General features: G+C 35.4%; 1 protein-coding gene across 1 annotated transcript; it reads left to right on the top strand.

Annotated features, from left to right (window-relative positions):
• The first annotated feature begins 6,118 nt into the window (after positions 1–6,118).
• Positions 6,119–16,556, top strand: LOC112030893 (uncharacterized). Its single transcript, XM_065774101.1, is given in 15 exon segments — positions 6,119–6,443; positions 7,757–7,766; positions 7,769–7,857; positions 8,292–8,365; positions 8,465–8,498; positions 8,994–9,052; positions 10,088–10,202; positions 10,314–10,351; positions 11,457–11,554; positions 11,765–11,820; positions 13,936–14,221; positions 14,373–14,488; positions 14,602–14,658; positions 15,430–15,495; positions 16,398–16,556. Coding segments are annotated over 15 exon segments (1,380 nt in total). The 5' UTR covers positions 6,119–6,305; the 3' UTR covers positions 16,542–16,556.
• The last annotated feature ends 183 nt before the right edge of the window (positions 16,557–16,739 follow it).

The following is a 16,739-nucleotide window of genomic DNA, read 5'->3' as shown; positions in this document are numbered from 1 at the left end:
AGGTTAAACCCCTTTTATCCTCCCTTGTTTCCCCTCTCCAAACAGCTTTCATTGAGAGCAAAAGAGGAACAGATAATGTTGTGAAAGCACGGGAACTAGTCTACTCCCTTAACAAAAAAAAAAAAGAAAAAAAAAGGGAGGCGAGGGGTTTTTGATATTTAAAATTGATTTGGAGAAGCACACCATCGCTTGGAATGGAGTTTTTGTGAGAACAGCGTTCACCAATGTAAGCTTTTGTCCCGAGACCATTGAGCTAATTCTGAGTTGTATAACAACGACTTCCACAGTTCCGCTTCCCTTCTATTTAATGGTGGAAGATTGGATTTTTTTTTTTTTTTCCATTAAGGAGCAATCTCTGCCTACATTTTCATTTTGTGCATGGAGTTTCTTGGAGGTCTGATAAAGGAAAAATGTTAAGGGGAAAAGACTACCAATATGGGATAAAGTCAAAGCATCAAAAGATGGGCCATGTTTCTCACAAATGTTCTTTGCCGATGATTTGCTTCTATTTGCTAAACCAAATGACAAAAATAGCACAACCAAGGTTTTGAAGAGTTTAGTAGTCTAGCAGGGCAATGACATCATTGAAATTTTTTGGCCATTTGAGGAAAAGCATCTTCTCCAGTTGTCAGTCAAATGTGACATGTAATTAGTGGCTTATTAGATAAAAATCACAAAAAAAGTTTGTTTTTCCTTTAAATAATATGGAAGAAAGCATTGTTTTAAAAATCGGACCTCACAAAAAATAAAAAAGAGAAGTGGTTCTTGATTATCTGGTCCAACTGGTCACATCGTAAATAATTTAATTAATAAATTTAAAAATTAAATACATATATAATATTAAAATAGTTAATAGAGTTTTCAACTATTCATGCCTTATACTAAATAAGTATAAAGAATAAATAAAACATTACAAAAATGATAATTATTTTATAACAATTTTCTCCTTATGATCCTTTACAATATAATTGAAAATTATGGATTTACTTAGACTCCCCTTAAATAAAATTTAATATGATTTGGTAAATTTTTTTTATTGATACTTATAGTGTAAAATAAATGGTACACAATTAGATACTAGAAACTTATAAAGTTACAATTTAAAATGTAAATATTATTTTATGTTTCTTTAAAAAAAATAGTATTATCATTAATACTAGAGCCATAACTTTTCTCACAATTTACTTACATGACAAGTTGTAAGTGGTGGAGTTTTGGACCCACCACTTCTACTCTACCACTCATGACTTACCATGTGAACAAATAGTGTAAAAAATTGCAGTTCTAGCATTTTCCTAATATTCCACCCTCCACCATTAATATAAATTCAAAAGTAATAATATTATATATATATATATATATATATATAAAAGAGAGTAAAGTCACCAACCCTCTTAAAGTAATGAGTAAAGCTACATGGCGAGTTGTGATTGGTGCAAGTGTGTCCCACATGGCCCAATCACACTTACACCAATCACAACTTGCCATGTGGCGAGTTGTGACATAAAGTTGTATACTTTTCTGTAGCCTGAGCGTTACTGTAAATAATACAATTTAATTATCCACTATCTACCTCTCAAAAGAATACAACATTAATGACACAAAAACCACTTTCAGTAAGTCCTCTATCCCATGTTTTATTTTATGTACTTCTCACAAAAACAATTTAGTTTTGAAGATCCAACTTCTCTCTTTGCATTTTGAAGAGTGGTGGAGCTAGAGATGACTCTTGAGAAATAGAAGAACATGCAGTTTTTGATGATTTGATGTGTGTGTGTGTGTGTGTGTCTCTCTCTCTCTCTCTCTACCTAAATCGTAGTTGTGGTTGTGCTTCTACCGTTTCAGATCTAAGAAAAATGTAGCATTTTCTGTAGAAAAATTCATTGTTTTAGCCCCTCTTCAAATATCAGCAAAACTGATTTAATCGGACTAGTTTTCGGGTTTCATGGTTAAACCGGCCATTAACGATTTTTCTTGCTTTTTCATTAATTTTTCAGTTTTTTAATAACTGGACCAGATTGATGTTTAGTTTTCAGTTGAACCAATCGGTTCAGTCCCCTTTTTAAAACCATAACAATAACAACTTGCTATTTAGAATTTGTGTTGAAAATATTGTGATATAGTGTTTCTAGAATAATTTATTAATTTTGGCAGTAACATTAGCCAAATCTTAGCCTAGTTTTTGTATTTTACCCCACCCCCCCACAAAAAAAAAAAAAAAGAAACGAAATGAAACGAAACCAAACTAACCTCCTTTTGTTGTTGTCTTCTTCTTATTTCTAGAAATTCTCAGAGAGAGAGAGAGAGAGAGAGAGAGAGAGAGAGAGAGAGAGAGAGAGAGAGAGAGAGAGAGAGAGAGAGAGAGAGAGAGAGAGAGAGAGAGAGAGAGAGAGAGAGAGAGAGAGAGAGAGAGACTTTCCTTTCCATTTTCCATCTTCCATTTTTTATGTTAAAAATTGAGTAAAATTTTCTTCTTTAAGCATAGAGAATAGAGAGATGAAGAAGGATAAAGGAGTGGCAATAGCTAATTCCCTTTTACCCATGGGCGGGGAAAGTGTGGGGGTAATTTGCAGGCTAGCACAGCTGTGGGAAACAATACAATAAGTAAGCACAATTTTGAAACAATGTTGTAAACTAACATCTCAAGTTTGAAAAACTCGAGTTTGACGACAAGAATTGAGGCTTTCAAACTCGAGTTCTACTGTTGGCGTGGAACAATTTAGCCACGTGGAACTTGCGTTGGAGAGACTTGAGTTCCATAGAAGTAGATTTGAAGAAGGAGAATGAGAAAAGGAGGAGAAGAAGAGGAAAAGAAGATCTGGATCAAAAGAAGAAGAAGAAGATGACTAGGAGAAGAAAACCGAATCTGAAGAAGAAGATCTGTAGAACGCCAAAGAAGAAGAAGATCTGGAGATGGAGAAGGTATGTGATGGAAAACGTCGAAAAAGAAGAAAAAGGAGGAATCTGAGCCTACTGTGTAGGAACTCGAGTCTTAAAGACTCGAGTTTTAGGCATTAGCTTGCCATCCCTTGCAAATCGAGTGTTAGAGATTTGAGTTCTACATTAAACTGAGTTTTAGAGTCTTGAGATGCTAGTTTGTTAAATGGTTTTGCAAACTTGACAACTAATTAAAATGTTTAAAAATAATGCTAAAAATTCATAAAGTGTAATTTTCCCTATATTTTTGGAGGAGTAATTGAATAATTTGAAAACAGCTACATTTACAATAAATTCTAAGTGATAAGTTGTTTTTTTTTTTTTTTAGAATCCACATCATAAGACTATATTCAACTAAGGCTATTAAATCAGCCTGAAGTACATCTGCAATCTCTGGTGGTACAACTTCCATCTAGACTTGTAATGAAGAAAAAGAAAGTGCCCGTCTCGCAATGGAGTGAGTTACACTATTACAATGCCTCCTTACATGAGAAAAAGAAATCATGGGGAACTGAAAGGCTAGGTAATGTATATCATTGACAATATGACCAAACTGTGCAAGGCTGTGGGAGTTTGACTTCAAAGCGTTCATGAGGATCAGTGAATCACCCTCAAAAACTCCCTTATTGAGACCAGTTTCCAATGCCAACTCCAATGCCCGCCGAGCTGCCAAAGCCTCAACTTCAATGGCTGTACTAGGAAGTGGGATTCGCTGTGCCAAGGAGACCATCACCTGTCCCTTGCTATCTCTAATCACCACCCCTAAACCCGCCTGGTTTTCATCCTTGAAAAGTGCCCCATCAAAGTTAATCTTGTATTGTTGGTGTGCTGGGGGCTGCCATTGTGTTGGAGGTTGTCCCGTAGATGTCGTTGTTGCAGAATTATGTAGCAAGAAATCCTGTAATCTGGTTCGAGCTTGCTGCATCAGGTTTGGGAGATTTTCTCCTCTTTTCCCTACCCTCATATCATTCCTTCTCTTCCATACAGCCCAAACAACCATAGCAAACAGGTCTGGGTCTCTGTTCTCTGCCAAAATGTAGCCCATGAGATCAACAAAGCTTGTCGCTTGCCGTAGACTGCACTGGTTCCAAGCTTGTTTTGAGAGCCAAATTTCCTCCAATTTCGGACAGAGGTAGAGAGCGTGAATGGTGTCTTCTTTCTGCATTTTACACTGATCACAGCAGTCATCAGTTAACACCTTTCTTTTAACTAGGTTATGCTTCGTGGGGAGTGAGTTTTTGACAGCTCTCCAAACTAAATTCTTCACTTTGCTTGGCACTTTGAGACTCCATATCCCTTTCCACAGTGGCTTGAGCATCAAAGGATCAGACTGACCCGGTTGTTGATTCTGAAATTCTGTCTGTAGAAATCGATAACCCGACTTGATTGTGTAGACTCCATTTGCACTGTGAGGCCAAATTAATTCATCCGGTTGCGTGATGAGGCAAAGGGGAATGCTTTTCACCATTGTCGCTTCAAAATCCAGCAAGGTTTCATCAATTACCTCAGACTTCCAGCATCTTCGTTCCTCATCAATCAAGCTTTGGACTTTTGCTTCAGCCACCTACCTGTGGAGATAAAGCAGCTGCTGAAAATTTTTGTGGCAGCCACCTGTCCCCCCAAATATGTACTGACTTCCCATCTCCAATTCTCCCAATAGCTCCCTGTTTAATCACATCTCTCCCTTTTATAATACTCTTCCAAGCATAGGATGTCGAGCTTGGACAAGAGACCTCCATGATTGAACAATTTGGAAAAAATCTTGCTTTAAAAATCCGGTAAAACAGTGAGGATTTATCATGTAGGAGTCTCCAAGTTTGTTTAGCGAGCAAAACATCATTAAAACGGGATAAATCCGTGAAGCCCATCCCTCCTTGCTCCTTTGGCTTACATAACTCTTCCCACCTTACCCAATGCACCTTTCGACTATCTCCTCGCTGCCCCCAAAAGAATCTTCTAATGAGAGCTTCTATGTCATAGCAAAGAGTAACCGGTAATTTGAAACATGACATAGTATAGGTAGGTAATGCTTGAGCCACCGCTTTAATTAAAATCTCTCTTCCTGCTTGTGATAGAAGCTTTCCTTCCCAACCTTGAAGCTTTTTCCAGACTCTTTGCTTAATGTTGTCAAAGCTATCCTTCTTTTTTCTCCCAATAAAACTTGGTAATCCCAGATACTTCTCATATTGCCTGACCACGGGTACTCCAAGGGCTGCTTGTATTGAAGCTTGCATTTGCTGGGAAGTGGACTTACTAAAAAATAGAGTAGTTTTATCTCTATTTATTTGTTGCCCCAATGCTTGCTCATAAGTGGCTAGGATCTCCAAAAGCTTCTCACATTCATTAATTTTAGCCCTGCAAAAAATAAGGCTGTCATGTGCAAAAAGAAGATGTGTTAACTTTGGTGTACTTCGACAAATAGAAACACCCCTTATATCACCATTCTCCTTTGCTTTTCTCAACAAAACATGGAACCCTTCCGTGCATTATAAGAACAAGTAAGGAGACAAAGGGTCTCCCTGGCGCAGCCCCCTCGAGGGTGTGATGTGACCATGTGGTTCTCCATTAATCAATACAGAATACGTAGCCTGTGAAATACATTGCATCATCAGATTTACCCAAGTGTCTCCAAAACCCATCTGCTTCATCAATTTCTCCATATACAACCACTCCACCCTATCATACGCCTTGCTCATGTCTAGTTTAAGTGCCATATACCCCGTCTCCCCTAAACTGTGGTTTCTCATATAATGGAGGGTTTCAAAAGCCACCATAATATTATCGGAAATCAATCTGTCCTTCACAAAAACACTTTGTTGTTCTGACACTATGTGGGGAAGAATCTTCTTCAATCTGTTAGCCAACACTTTTGAAAAAATTCTATACAATACATTACTGAGACTTATAGGGCGATATTGTGAAATATATTCAGGACTATGAACTTTAGGGATTAAAGTTATAAATTGGTCTAAGTGATAAATTGTTATTAGTCCTATTTACCAAATCTTAAGCAAAAAGTTGTTACTTGTTTTACCTACCAACAGTCATTAACAACCAATTACTTAGAAATTACGCCATGATATTTGTAGTTCTCGAATAATTTATTAATTTTCATAGTAACATCAGTCCAAATGTCAGCCTAGTTTTTGTATTTTTTTTACCTTAAAAAAAAAAAAACCCAAACCAAACTAACTGACTTTTTGTTGCTGTCTTCTTCTTGTTTCTAGGAATACTCAAAGAACGAAGAGCGAGAGAGAGAGAGAGAGAGAGAGAGAGAGAGAGAGAGAGAGAGAGTTTCCTTTCCATTTTCCATTTTTGATGTTAAAAATTGAGTAAAATTTTCTTCTTTGAGCTTAGAGAATAGAGAGATGAAGAAGGATAAAGGAGTGGCAGTAGCTAATTCTATAAGCCCTAATAACAGCGGAGAAGACACAGAGAAAGATTCCCTTTTACCCACCATCCGATTCTCTTCCCGTAATGCTTCCTCCAAATACGACTTCGTCAAGGTACTTTCTTTCTCTCTCTGTTTGGTTCCCCAGAAAATGTTTTGGAATTACTGAACATGTTTTAGATTTCTGGGTTTTGTACCTTGTACATAGTACTAGTAGTCATGTTCAGATTGTTCATTAACTCAATTGCGTGTACAAGTTAACCTTTTCGTTTCACTTACATAGTAAATATTATGACTCAATCTTTTTTAGTCCTTCTCAAATTTATACTAATGATCAATCACTACATTATAGTTGAAATTGTGTAATTTGAGTTAATTAGATAGGATGGTTTTTGATTATGAACTAAAAATTATATTTAACTTTTACTAATGGAAATGACTATTTATATTATCATTAAGTTACAATAATGATTTGATATCTTATGAACTTATTTACAAACGTAACAATTTAATTTCCAGTCTATATAACTATATTTTATGCATGTATCCATCTAAACATTATATATACTTAAATCGAGCCTAATACTCACGAGCTTGTTTACGAACACTCTGTTATGATTGTGCTTGGCTCATTTAATGGGTGAGCCCAAACTTGGGCTTAAGTTTGGTTCGTTTTCTAAATAAATGAACATAAACCAGCTTTTTCTCGAGTCAAGTCCAAGCTGTTTATGAACGGTTCTGATAATTTACATCTCTAATTATTTGTAGTTGATCTATGCATAATAGAGTTAATATATTTTATTCTAGCTGACAACTCACCGCAACCCTGCTCTTTTTTTTTTTTTTTTTTTTTGGGGCTTGGGATCAACTGTGAAAAAAATATAACTAAAATTTGCAGCAAACTCAACCAAGAATGTATATATTTGGAGTAAAATCAGCAGAACCAAGTATAATTTACATAAGATTTTGATGGCTCAAAAAAAAAAAAAAATCGAGGAGTATTATTGAGGTTGCATATACTTAGACTGTTTCTCCAACTGGAACTTATTATGTTCTGTTCTGACATGGATAGAGCCAATCAGTCATCTATAGCACATTAACACCCAAAAGTGATCAGATGACAGATAACAGACCAAGCGAGCCTTTTGGTGCCTGGAATAGCATTGGTATCAAATTATCATATCATACTCAAAACTACACCAGCCTAAAATAGCATGAGTAGAAGTGAAAAATGATATGTACATGCATGTTGTAATTTTTGAACTCTATGTCTCTATCTAGGGTTAGTTAGTTAGGTTAATGATGTATGTAAAGATGTGTCAGTAGCCATGAGAGCTGTCTTTACAGTGGATTTGTATGTTCTTTTTTTGCAAATAAGTACTACTATTATTATCTTTAAAAGCTTCATTTGGGTTTTGGTTATTGTAGGTGAAGGTCTGGTTGGTGACAATGCAGATCACTACTATGTTCTGTCTAGATTCTTGCTCAGCAGAATGTTACTGTCACTAAGGTCTGAAATCCATGCCCAGGTCAATGATTATTTTATATAAGTTGTCAATTTTTTTGTTCCAAAATCCATGATGTTTCTGTAATTGATTTTCTTCTGCTATTATATTGATTTTTTTTTTTTTTATGAGTAATGGATATGGAAATAATTTTGAATATATCTTGCTCAATACCTGAAGAATACATGCTATTTATTTGATTTTTTTATCTAATTTTCATTATTTTATTTGTTTAGCATCCTTTAGAGTTGTTCAAAATCTATACCACATCATGTTGATAGTCAATAAGTTGCAAAACACTTGCCCTGCTCACTTCACATCAATTTAATTAAGAACATGGAATATTTTCCCTTTTTCTATTGGAATAAGTATGCTTATCCATGCATTCTGCAATCTGAAATTAAGATAATGAAATAACTGGAATTTTGAGGTTGAGTGTTATGACTTGTTTGTTGCAGATTCCTAATCATGTAGCTATCAAAATTGCTCTTGAACTCAAGAAGTTGCTCATAGACAACAGTCTTCTAGATGTGTATGCCTTCTTTCTTTCTGTCTTTTGTTTTATTTTTTTAATTTTTTTTAATCCAGATTTAGTTAAAAGTTTCACTTGCATGCTTGTATTATGTTGCAGCTCTCAGTCTGATTTGGAAGCTAATTTGTTCAAGGTATGTCATACATATAACTTAACCAACTCCCTGCATGCAGGATTTATGTTTTCCCTTAGGATATTTGGTTTCCTTATTCTTAGAACCAGTTCATGATCAAACAATGTTGTAGGAGATTCTTCTCTTTATTTTTAATATGTCTAAAAACTAAGGGGGGGGGGGGGTGTTTCTCCCATGTACTTGGGTTGCACCCCTTTGAGTTACTTTAATGAAATCTCTTATCAAAAAAAGAGATTTTTCTTAGATAAGGGAAACTTTGGTTTACATGGCTTTATATGATTGTGATGGAGTAACAATTATCATAAGTACAGAATTTTTTTATTTTACCTAGATATTGGGTCAGTTAGTAGGCCAATGAGTTTTAGCTCAAATGGTACTTCCTCCTCTTGTAAAAGCAGTGTGGAGGGTGTGCTCATGGGTTCAAGACCCACCGGGTGTGTACATCACTTACTAATTAAAAAAAAAAAGGTTCTTCTAACGGGACAAGTTTTGCAGCTTATGGAGCGACGGGGTTACGGGGAAGAGTACATTAATCGTTACAAGATGATGACCAGGTAAGCCATTGAAGATAGGTCTGAGTCTTTATCACTTTGCTAGCTGTCTCTTTCAGCGTTTGCTTCACATGTAGCTGCATAATGGTAATTCATGATTTATTCTGCTATTCGTATAAAGTGTTCTTTTGATAACTTTGTGGATATATTTATGTTTCATTTGGTTTGGTTTTTGGTTGTTGTGTATATTATTCTCTTGTTAAGCTTCCCTTGTTAGGATATTTTGGAGTCAAATTTAATAAATTGCTATGTGCTATATGAACCTCTTTATGCTGGTTCAGGGTTGAACATGTGCTATGTTATGATTAGAGCTTCGGCTTTTCAAGTAGGCTCTAAGGAATGGGTTGGGAATTTATAGGCTTTGTGCTTGGCCTGATTAGACAGCTCCTCTTTAGAAATCTGACATTTGATAACTTGATAAAGAAATAGCACATTCTTGTGAACTCTGTGTACTTGCATTGCAAATTGGTAAGGGAGCCAGTTAATCCCTTTCTTTTGCATTGCTCAGCTGTTTGGTAGCTGTGATGCTTGGTGTTTTCTCTGTTGGAGCATCTGGGTTTTGCCACACTTGTTTAACATGGCAGCATGCGTGTTTGGTAGTAGACATAAGCAAACTAGCATGGAATGTGGCGTTGTTATGTTTGATTTGTTGTATTTGGTGGCAGAGAAACAGGTGGTCCTTTGAGGGGGTCAAAAATTCTTCCTTGATCTAAAGGCATCTTTTGCTAAGTCACTTTTTTGCTAGTTTCTCAGAATCATCCCGTTTTCCTCTACCCGGAAATCATGATCATACAGATTGTCACATTTTTGCTAGTTTCTCAGAATCATCCTGTTTTCCTCTACCCGGAAATTGTGATCTTATAGATTCTTTGTATTTTAATGTTATCCCTCATGTCGGTTGTACTTCTTGTATGCTTGGATTGTATCTCTAATATTTATTTTAAAAATTTCTTATTAAGTAAAAAATTTAATTGCTATTAATTATTGCATGGTATGGTAATGTTGTGGGTTTTTTTTCGGGTGTGTCACTGCTTTCAGATTTCACCATCAAAGAGTACCATTGGTAATTCTTGTGTGTGGAACTGCCTGTGTCGGGAAGTCTACCATTGCTACTCAACTGGCACAAAGGCTAAATTTGCCGAATGTCCTACAGGTCTTTCCTTATATCTGTAAAGATATTCAGTCTCTCTCCTCATTGATTTGATGATTCTTTTATGTGTTGTATACTTATGCCTTTTGACGTCTTTGTTTTTAATTGTTTCAGACAGATATGGTATATGAATTGCTACGAACAGCGACAGAGTATGTCCTGAATTTATTTATCCCTTCCTTAATCTCATCCTTTTCCAATACTAGAAAGTTTATTGCTTGGAACAATTCAGAACTCCAAACATAAAAAGAATATCAGTACACAAATTTCCTTCTTTCAACTAGGAATGATGTTTGGTGTCCACCATTAATCTGTTACTGAAGCAATAAATCTTGTGAGACAAATTTTCACGATTGTTGATGTGGCTTTTTATGATTGGTGCATAATGAAATTGGTGGCCAGTGCTGGGCCCATGGGAAGTGAAGTTCCAATTACAACTTGCATGCTAGAAAGTTGTGGAAGAGGTTGTAAAATTTTGTGTCTCTAGCATTGCTCTTACTGAAGTTATATAAAAATGAACTTTTTAAAAGTGTTTCTGCTGGAATTCCATGGCTGAGGAAGCACTAAGTGATATCTGTGTGGGCTGATGCTTATTAAGACAGTTTTTTTAGTACATATGTGGTCATTTGCAGTTGGAGGATGAAATGGAAGTAAAAGATGCTCCTATCCTAGGGTGATGTTTGCTGATTGTGCCTACATAGTGGCGATAAGCTATATGCATTTTACTGGGACTATTCTTTGTTAGCAGCTCCTGACAATAAAAATGGGTTTTGGGATACTTATAAAAGGAAGATACTTATATAGAAGAGGATTGATCCTCCCAAGACCCAAAATCTCGTAGTTTCTTCACCTGTTTTGATGGGTGTAGGTTGGAAGTTGTCTGGTTCTGGGTTGATAATGAGTTTTGATTTCCCCTGGTGCATAAAGCAGGGTGTCATCACAGGCAGATGCCTTCTTGGAATTACATGTTACACATATTGACTATATTATCAGTTTTCTGCTGTTGACAATTTTTTTTTTTTAAATTTCCAAGTCATCGAGAAGAATAGAGGATGCAATATTTTAGAATTCAGTTGTGCATTTGAATATGCAGGCTATTGGCACAAATATTTCTCCCTTTAATAACCTCTTTTATTTTTTATTTTTTATTTTTATAATTTGAAGTACTGAGCACCAAAGCAAGGGAATTATTTATTTATTTATTTTCTTTTGGTGGACCAAATCAGAATGCTTATTCTCTTCTTATATCTGATTTAGTGCGCCATTGGCATCTACTCCAGTATGGGCCCGGGACTTCAGCTCTTCTGAGGAATTAATCACTGAATTTTGTAGAGAGTGTAGAGTTGTTCGTAAAGGTAGTCTTTTGGTTTAAATTAATGTGATCATTTTTTGGATAAATAATTTAGCTGTTGAGATTTTCCTTTCATAGTTTTTTAATTACCACTATATAATCTGGATCTTATGATTATTTGAGAGCCTCCTATAGAGTTTCTACTATATAGGGAATTACATCATTGTACTAGCAAGTGTCTTGATTATTGATTCATATAGCATTTGCTGGCTAGGTTTGGCTGGTGATTTGAAGAAAGCGATGAAAGATGGAAAACCAATTATAATTGAGGTATGTTTACCGTTTTAATTATGTGGATTTTAGATTACATTTACCCTTCGGTTATTCATCCTCTTCCTCCTTCATTCATCCCCACTTGCACTGTTGCTATAATTTTTTAAATAGTTAATGTCTTTCATGTGCTCAAAAAGAATCCATTTATTAAATTCTTTTTGTTTAGCATTAACAGTTTGTTCTAGGATTTGTCGGCACGTGGTATAGTAGAATGAAAAGGTGTGAAGGAAAAGGAAAGAAAATGATACCATGGGTTGCTTAACAGACAAAAAATATTAATAGGAGTATATGAGTAGTAGTATTGGAAAACAAAGGTGAAATAGATGGTAAAAAAAAGGTGTGCAAAGCCTCTTTGGAAATCCATTCATGAGTTCGTTACTCCATCCCCTCAAATACTCAAATTTAGGCACAAATTACCACTCTGAACTCACCTGATTCTCTCTATTTCCTATCCTACCTCTTCATCCAGACTCTATCACTGGCCTAATTGTTACCGGAGAGATCCAGAAAGTGAGACTGGAGACCAATGTTCTTGTGTTGTCAAGCAATTTGAAAATGTTAACTGTTTCTCTATAGTCTATACTTATTGCACATATGTTTCTGATGAGTAATAACTTTCATTGAAAAAGAGAGGATGATTATAATGCATTCTTAAAACAAATTACAATTGAAGATTCATACAAACAATAAATCATATAGAGAGCGTGAAATATTCCATTTCAAAAAAAGTTTCTGGTATGGTACTGTATTATTGAAGGTGAGATTATTCTTTCTTGCCATACTGTCCTCGTAATGCATAAAAGAATGCTGCCCCCCCCAACCTCTCTCAACCATATCATGATGTACAAATCTACCTCTCTATGAGGCCTCCTACATTGCATTCGAAATAGGTTTAAGGCCAAGGACCACAATTCATGTGCCACCCACAATGTTAAGAGCAGATGATATGCTGCTTCACCATGCCTCATACACATAAAACATCTATTCACAATAACAATTCCTCTCGTCAAGTTATTAATTGTCAATATTTTGCCCAAAGCTGTTGTCCATCTAAAGAATGCCACTATGGTATGTTTAAAGCCCTCCACTAATAATTAATGTAGTGCTTTGTAAAATGATGGCACTTCCTCAGTGCAACTGTGCATTTCCCACTGTAGACAATAATTTTGATCAGTGTAACTCCACCCCCCTCCCCCCAACCCCCTAAAGTTTTTTTTTTTTTCCTCAGCTTGCTAATCTTCTCTATATTTTCAGTCCCCACATTCCGTATTCCTTGTGCTCTCCATGCTGGGAGGCCCAAATGCCTCATTTTTAAATGACCTACCCTGCATCCCAGTCAATCTGCCAATTCATTAACACCTTCAAAGTCTCCTACTTCTACTCATTGCTTCATGTACATGTAAAGGTTCTGCTGAATTCTTAACATAAAATCAATTTATTTATTTATACAATTGATAAAAGATTTGACAAAGTGACTAGGACCCATGTCTGTGTAGGAAATTTTGATCCTGGCATTTATTAGGGAGGGCTCTTTGTCAGTTTTTGCAAAACAGATGGTCTCTTCCAAAATCAATGAAAATGGAAATAAAATCTTAAGGATAATCTGCTAAGTGACCAAGAAGGGCAAGTTGTTGTAAGTTTCTTAGAGAAGAATCAGAAGATGCTAAACTGTATCAGTGTATTGATTATTGTTGTGCTTAAGGTTCTTCATCAGCTTAGAAATTGTTTGTTATTTCTTTTAATGATTTCACATGTCTTTGGAGAGAGAGAAATAGTAGGTGCTTTGAAGATAAGGAGAGCTCCATATCAGACTTGAAGCTATCCTTCCTTAGAACTTCAATGGATTGGTTGGCTGCTTTGCGAAACCAATCATTTTTATCTTTTTTTCTTTTTTGATTTCATAGATTCTTGTAATTTTTGTTCTTGATTGTTTGACCCCTTGTACACTCCTTGTGTACTAGGGTGTTCCTCCTTTTTTTGATATCAATAGACTTATTACTTATAAAAAAAAAAAAATGAGGGATATGATAAAAATTCGTATTTTTCCTGCGCATGGTGTATTCATTTTATGATTGACTTTTTACATTTATTTATCTATTATCAAAATGGTAGGGCATACATATAGATCCTAGCATTTATTTGATGGATGACGAAAGTAAAACACCAGCTAATGTGCCGGAAAAATCAAAAGAGGCTAATCAGGTAGCTGTGACATGCGGTGATAGTACAGAAACAGAAATGGAAAATAATTCTACTAATGTTTGTGGAAGTGACAGTAAAAAGAGCAACTATCCTGGGCATGTGAGCTCAGAAGAAGGGATATTGGCCGATAACATGAATAAAGTCTCAGATACTCTTGAATCTATCAGCCTAGCAGGAAGTGTCCCTGGTAGCAAAGGTCAATTTACACTCTGGATTCTGCTATCTTGTTTAAAATTTTTAGATCCCTTTTGAGATTGCTGACGTGACTATTTGTATTTATTATATAATGAATGAGAAAAGTATTAATAGGAATTTGCAAATTTTTCCAATTGTTTTTGCTTATGCAGGTGAAAGTCTTAAGGATCCTGAGATAAACGGAAATGCTTCTGTTAGGAAGGAGAAGTCTGGTGCTGAACCAATAATTGTACCTATAGTTCTGAAAATGTCTGAATTTGATCATAAGGTATGGGGATGTTTTTATTCACTTTTATGGTTTTCATTATACTATAATGTAACTTCAGCTAGGGTTCTTTAAATTAAGAAATGCAGAAATATAAAATAAAGCTATATGTGCAGGCATTACTAGAGGAGTGGATCTCGACTCGTACATTTAATGATAAATTTCTAGTCCAGGTACTAATGATGCCAAGTTTATATTGGTATCTATTAACAAGAATGTTCAGCATATAAATCATGTTGTAGTTTATCTAGTAGTAAAGTAATATAGGGTGATTACACTGCATTATTGGGTCCGCGTGGTTTATTTTTTGTTTTTCTGGGAAAAGTTCAAGTTGAAAAGAGATGACGCCAAAGTCAATTTGGTTCAGCACGGACTTTGAGAGAGAGAGAGAGAGAGAGAGAGAGAGAGAGAGAGAGAGCAAATGTTAAGTTGTAATAGCATTTGACCTCCTTTGTTGTCTGGGAAAGTTAATCCTAGAAATTGGATTAGGAAGCACCCAACTACTTTGTAATTTCTCCACTGGAATATAGGTGCCTTCTAGATAACAATGCAACACATGTTCAAAATAGAAGGTGATTCCCACCCCCCACCCCCCCCCCCCATTTTAATAATATTTATGGCTTTTTTTTTTTGGGGGTCAAAATTGTCTGATATAAATATAAATGGCTGTTTTGTCTATATTTTCTGATTATTCAAAATATAGCACTAAATTCTTTCATTCTGACCGTGTGAATGCAAAAGAACCTTTGGTTTTGGCTTTCTGGATCCTGTCCATTTCTTATGATTTTATTTCATTTTTACCTCTATAATATTGTCTTAGTTGTTTATTGAATAAATAAAATATTCTTTGCTTCATTCGGTATATTGCTGATAACAAGATAAGTTTTTCTTCTGACCTTTTATCTTTTTTAAAATTCTTTTCTTGTATATTTCACTTTTTGCAGGATAAAGATAAGCTAATGACCAACTTAAAAACCATTCAGGACTATCTTTGCTCATTCAAGTCACAGGTAATACCCACTCATGTCTGTTTCTTTTTTTAGTTAGTAGGATGCAAGCAGGGTTGCTATGGTCTTGCATCTTTAGTAGTAATTAAGAAATCACTTATTTAATTATATTAATGGACCTTCAGATCAACAGATTAACAATTGTTAAGAAATCGCTTATTTAATTATGAGCACTGTTTGTTATACTTGTTTTTAACTAAAAACGTGGGTTCAGCCCATGATTTTAAGTTTGAAATTGTGGGTTGAACCCTGTTTTAGTTATAAAACTTGTGTATACACACGTGTGACATGTGTAATAAGTTTTAGCCTTTAATTATATTAAGGGACCTTCACATCAAAAGATTAACAATTGACTGCTTATTTCTACAGCAACTTTATTGATTCAGGTTTGACCGTATAGCTAATATTAAATTTGAGAGAAACAAATTAAGCAAATCATATTTGAAAAACTTTTTTAATTGGGAAGATTAATGAATGTCTATATCATGGATTTCTTTTTTGTTTTATGCATTGATCTTGTAAGTGAGCTAATGCAGGAGCTTTCTTATGCATTGAGTAGAATAACACTACCTCTTTACTCAAAACAATTTATTGGTGTGTACAGTAAGATGTTGACATCAAGTTCAGTCGGGTAACAGTGTAGAGTGAGATTTGTTCTGTTTTGAAGTCATGTTCCTGCAAATGATTTGAATTTAAGAGCATTTACTTTGTCAAATTACTGGACTTCAAAGTGTCCATAACTAGTACCTTTGCGTTCCTATTAGTTTTAGGATTGTGTATCATAGTTACATGTGTGAGGAAACTTCCAATTTTTTTGTATTTAGGAGTTTGAAAATGTTAAACAGTGTTGCCAGCCATCTTCTTTATCATTTTTTCCCTGATTTTGTTTTATTTTCTTGGAATAGGGTTTGACGGTTGCTAATATATCAGCAACAACGTTCCCACAAACATTGGATTGGCTGCACAGTTATCTTCTTCAGGTATGGCGTTTCCAATCAATATATGAGGACGTTTTAGAAATTTGTCTATATATGCTTGTGGTGGGGTGAGGGATTGAAAGTAGGGGTTTGGTTGGAGTTAGGGTTCTTGGTTGAGGCTTGTGGTGGGCTTGGGGTTTGAAATAGAGAACAAGCAGGTTGCAGGATTTCCTGGGCAGCAGTAAAATAATAGAGCTTTTATGGCTTATTTGTACGGGTGAGCAAATAACCATGGTACCCAACCCAACCCAACCCACCTGCCTGCCTGAC

This window comes from Quercus suber, unplaced genomic scaffold, assembly GCF_002906115.3.
Source record: "Quercus suber isolate HL8 unplaced genomic scaffold, Cork oak 2.0 scaffold_86, whole genome shotgun sequence".
In the NCBI taxonomy this organism is placed as follows: Eukaryota; Viridiplantae; Streptophyta; class Magnoliopsida; order Fagales; family Fagaceae; genus Quercus; species Quercus suber.
Note: the sequence above shows the minus strand (reverse complement) of the source record. Positions and strands in the feature narration are given on the sequence as shown.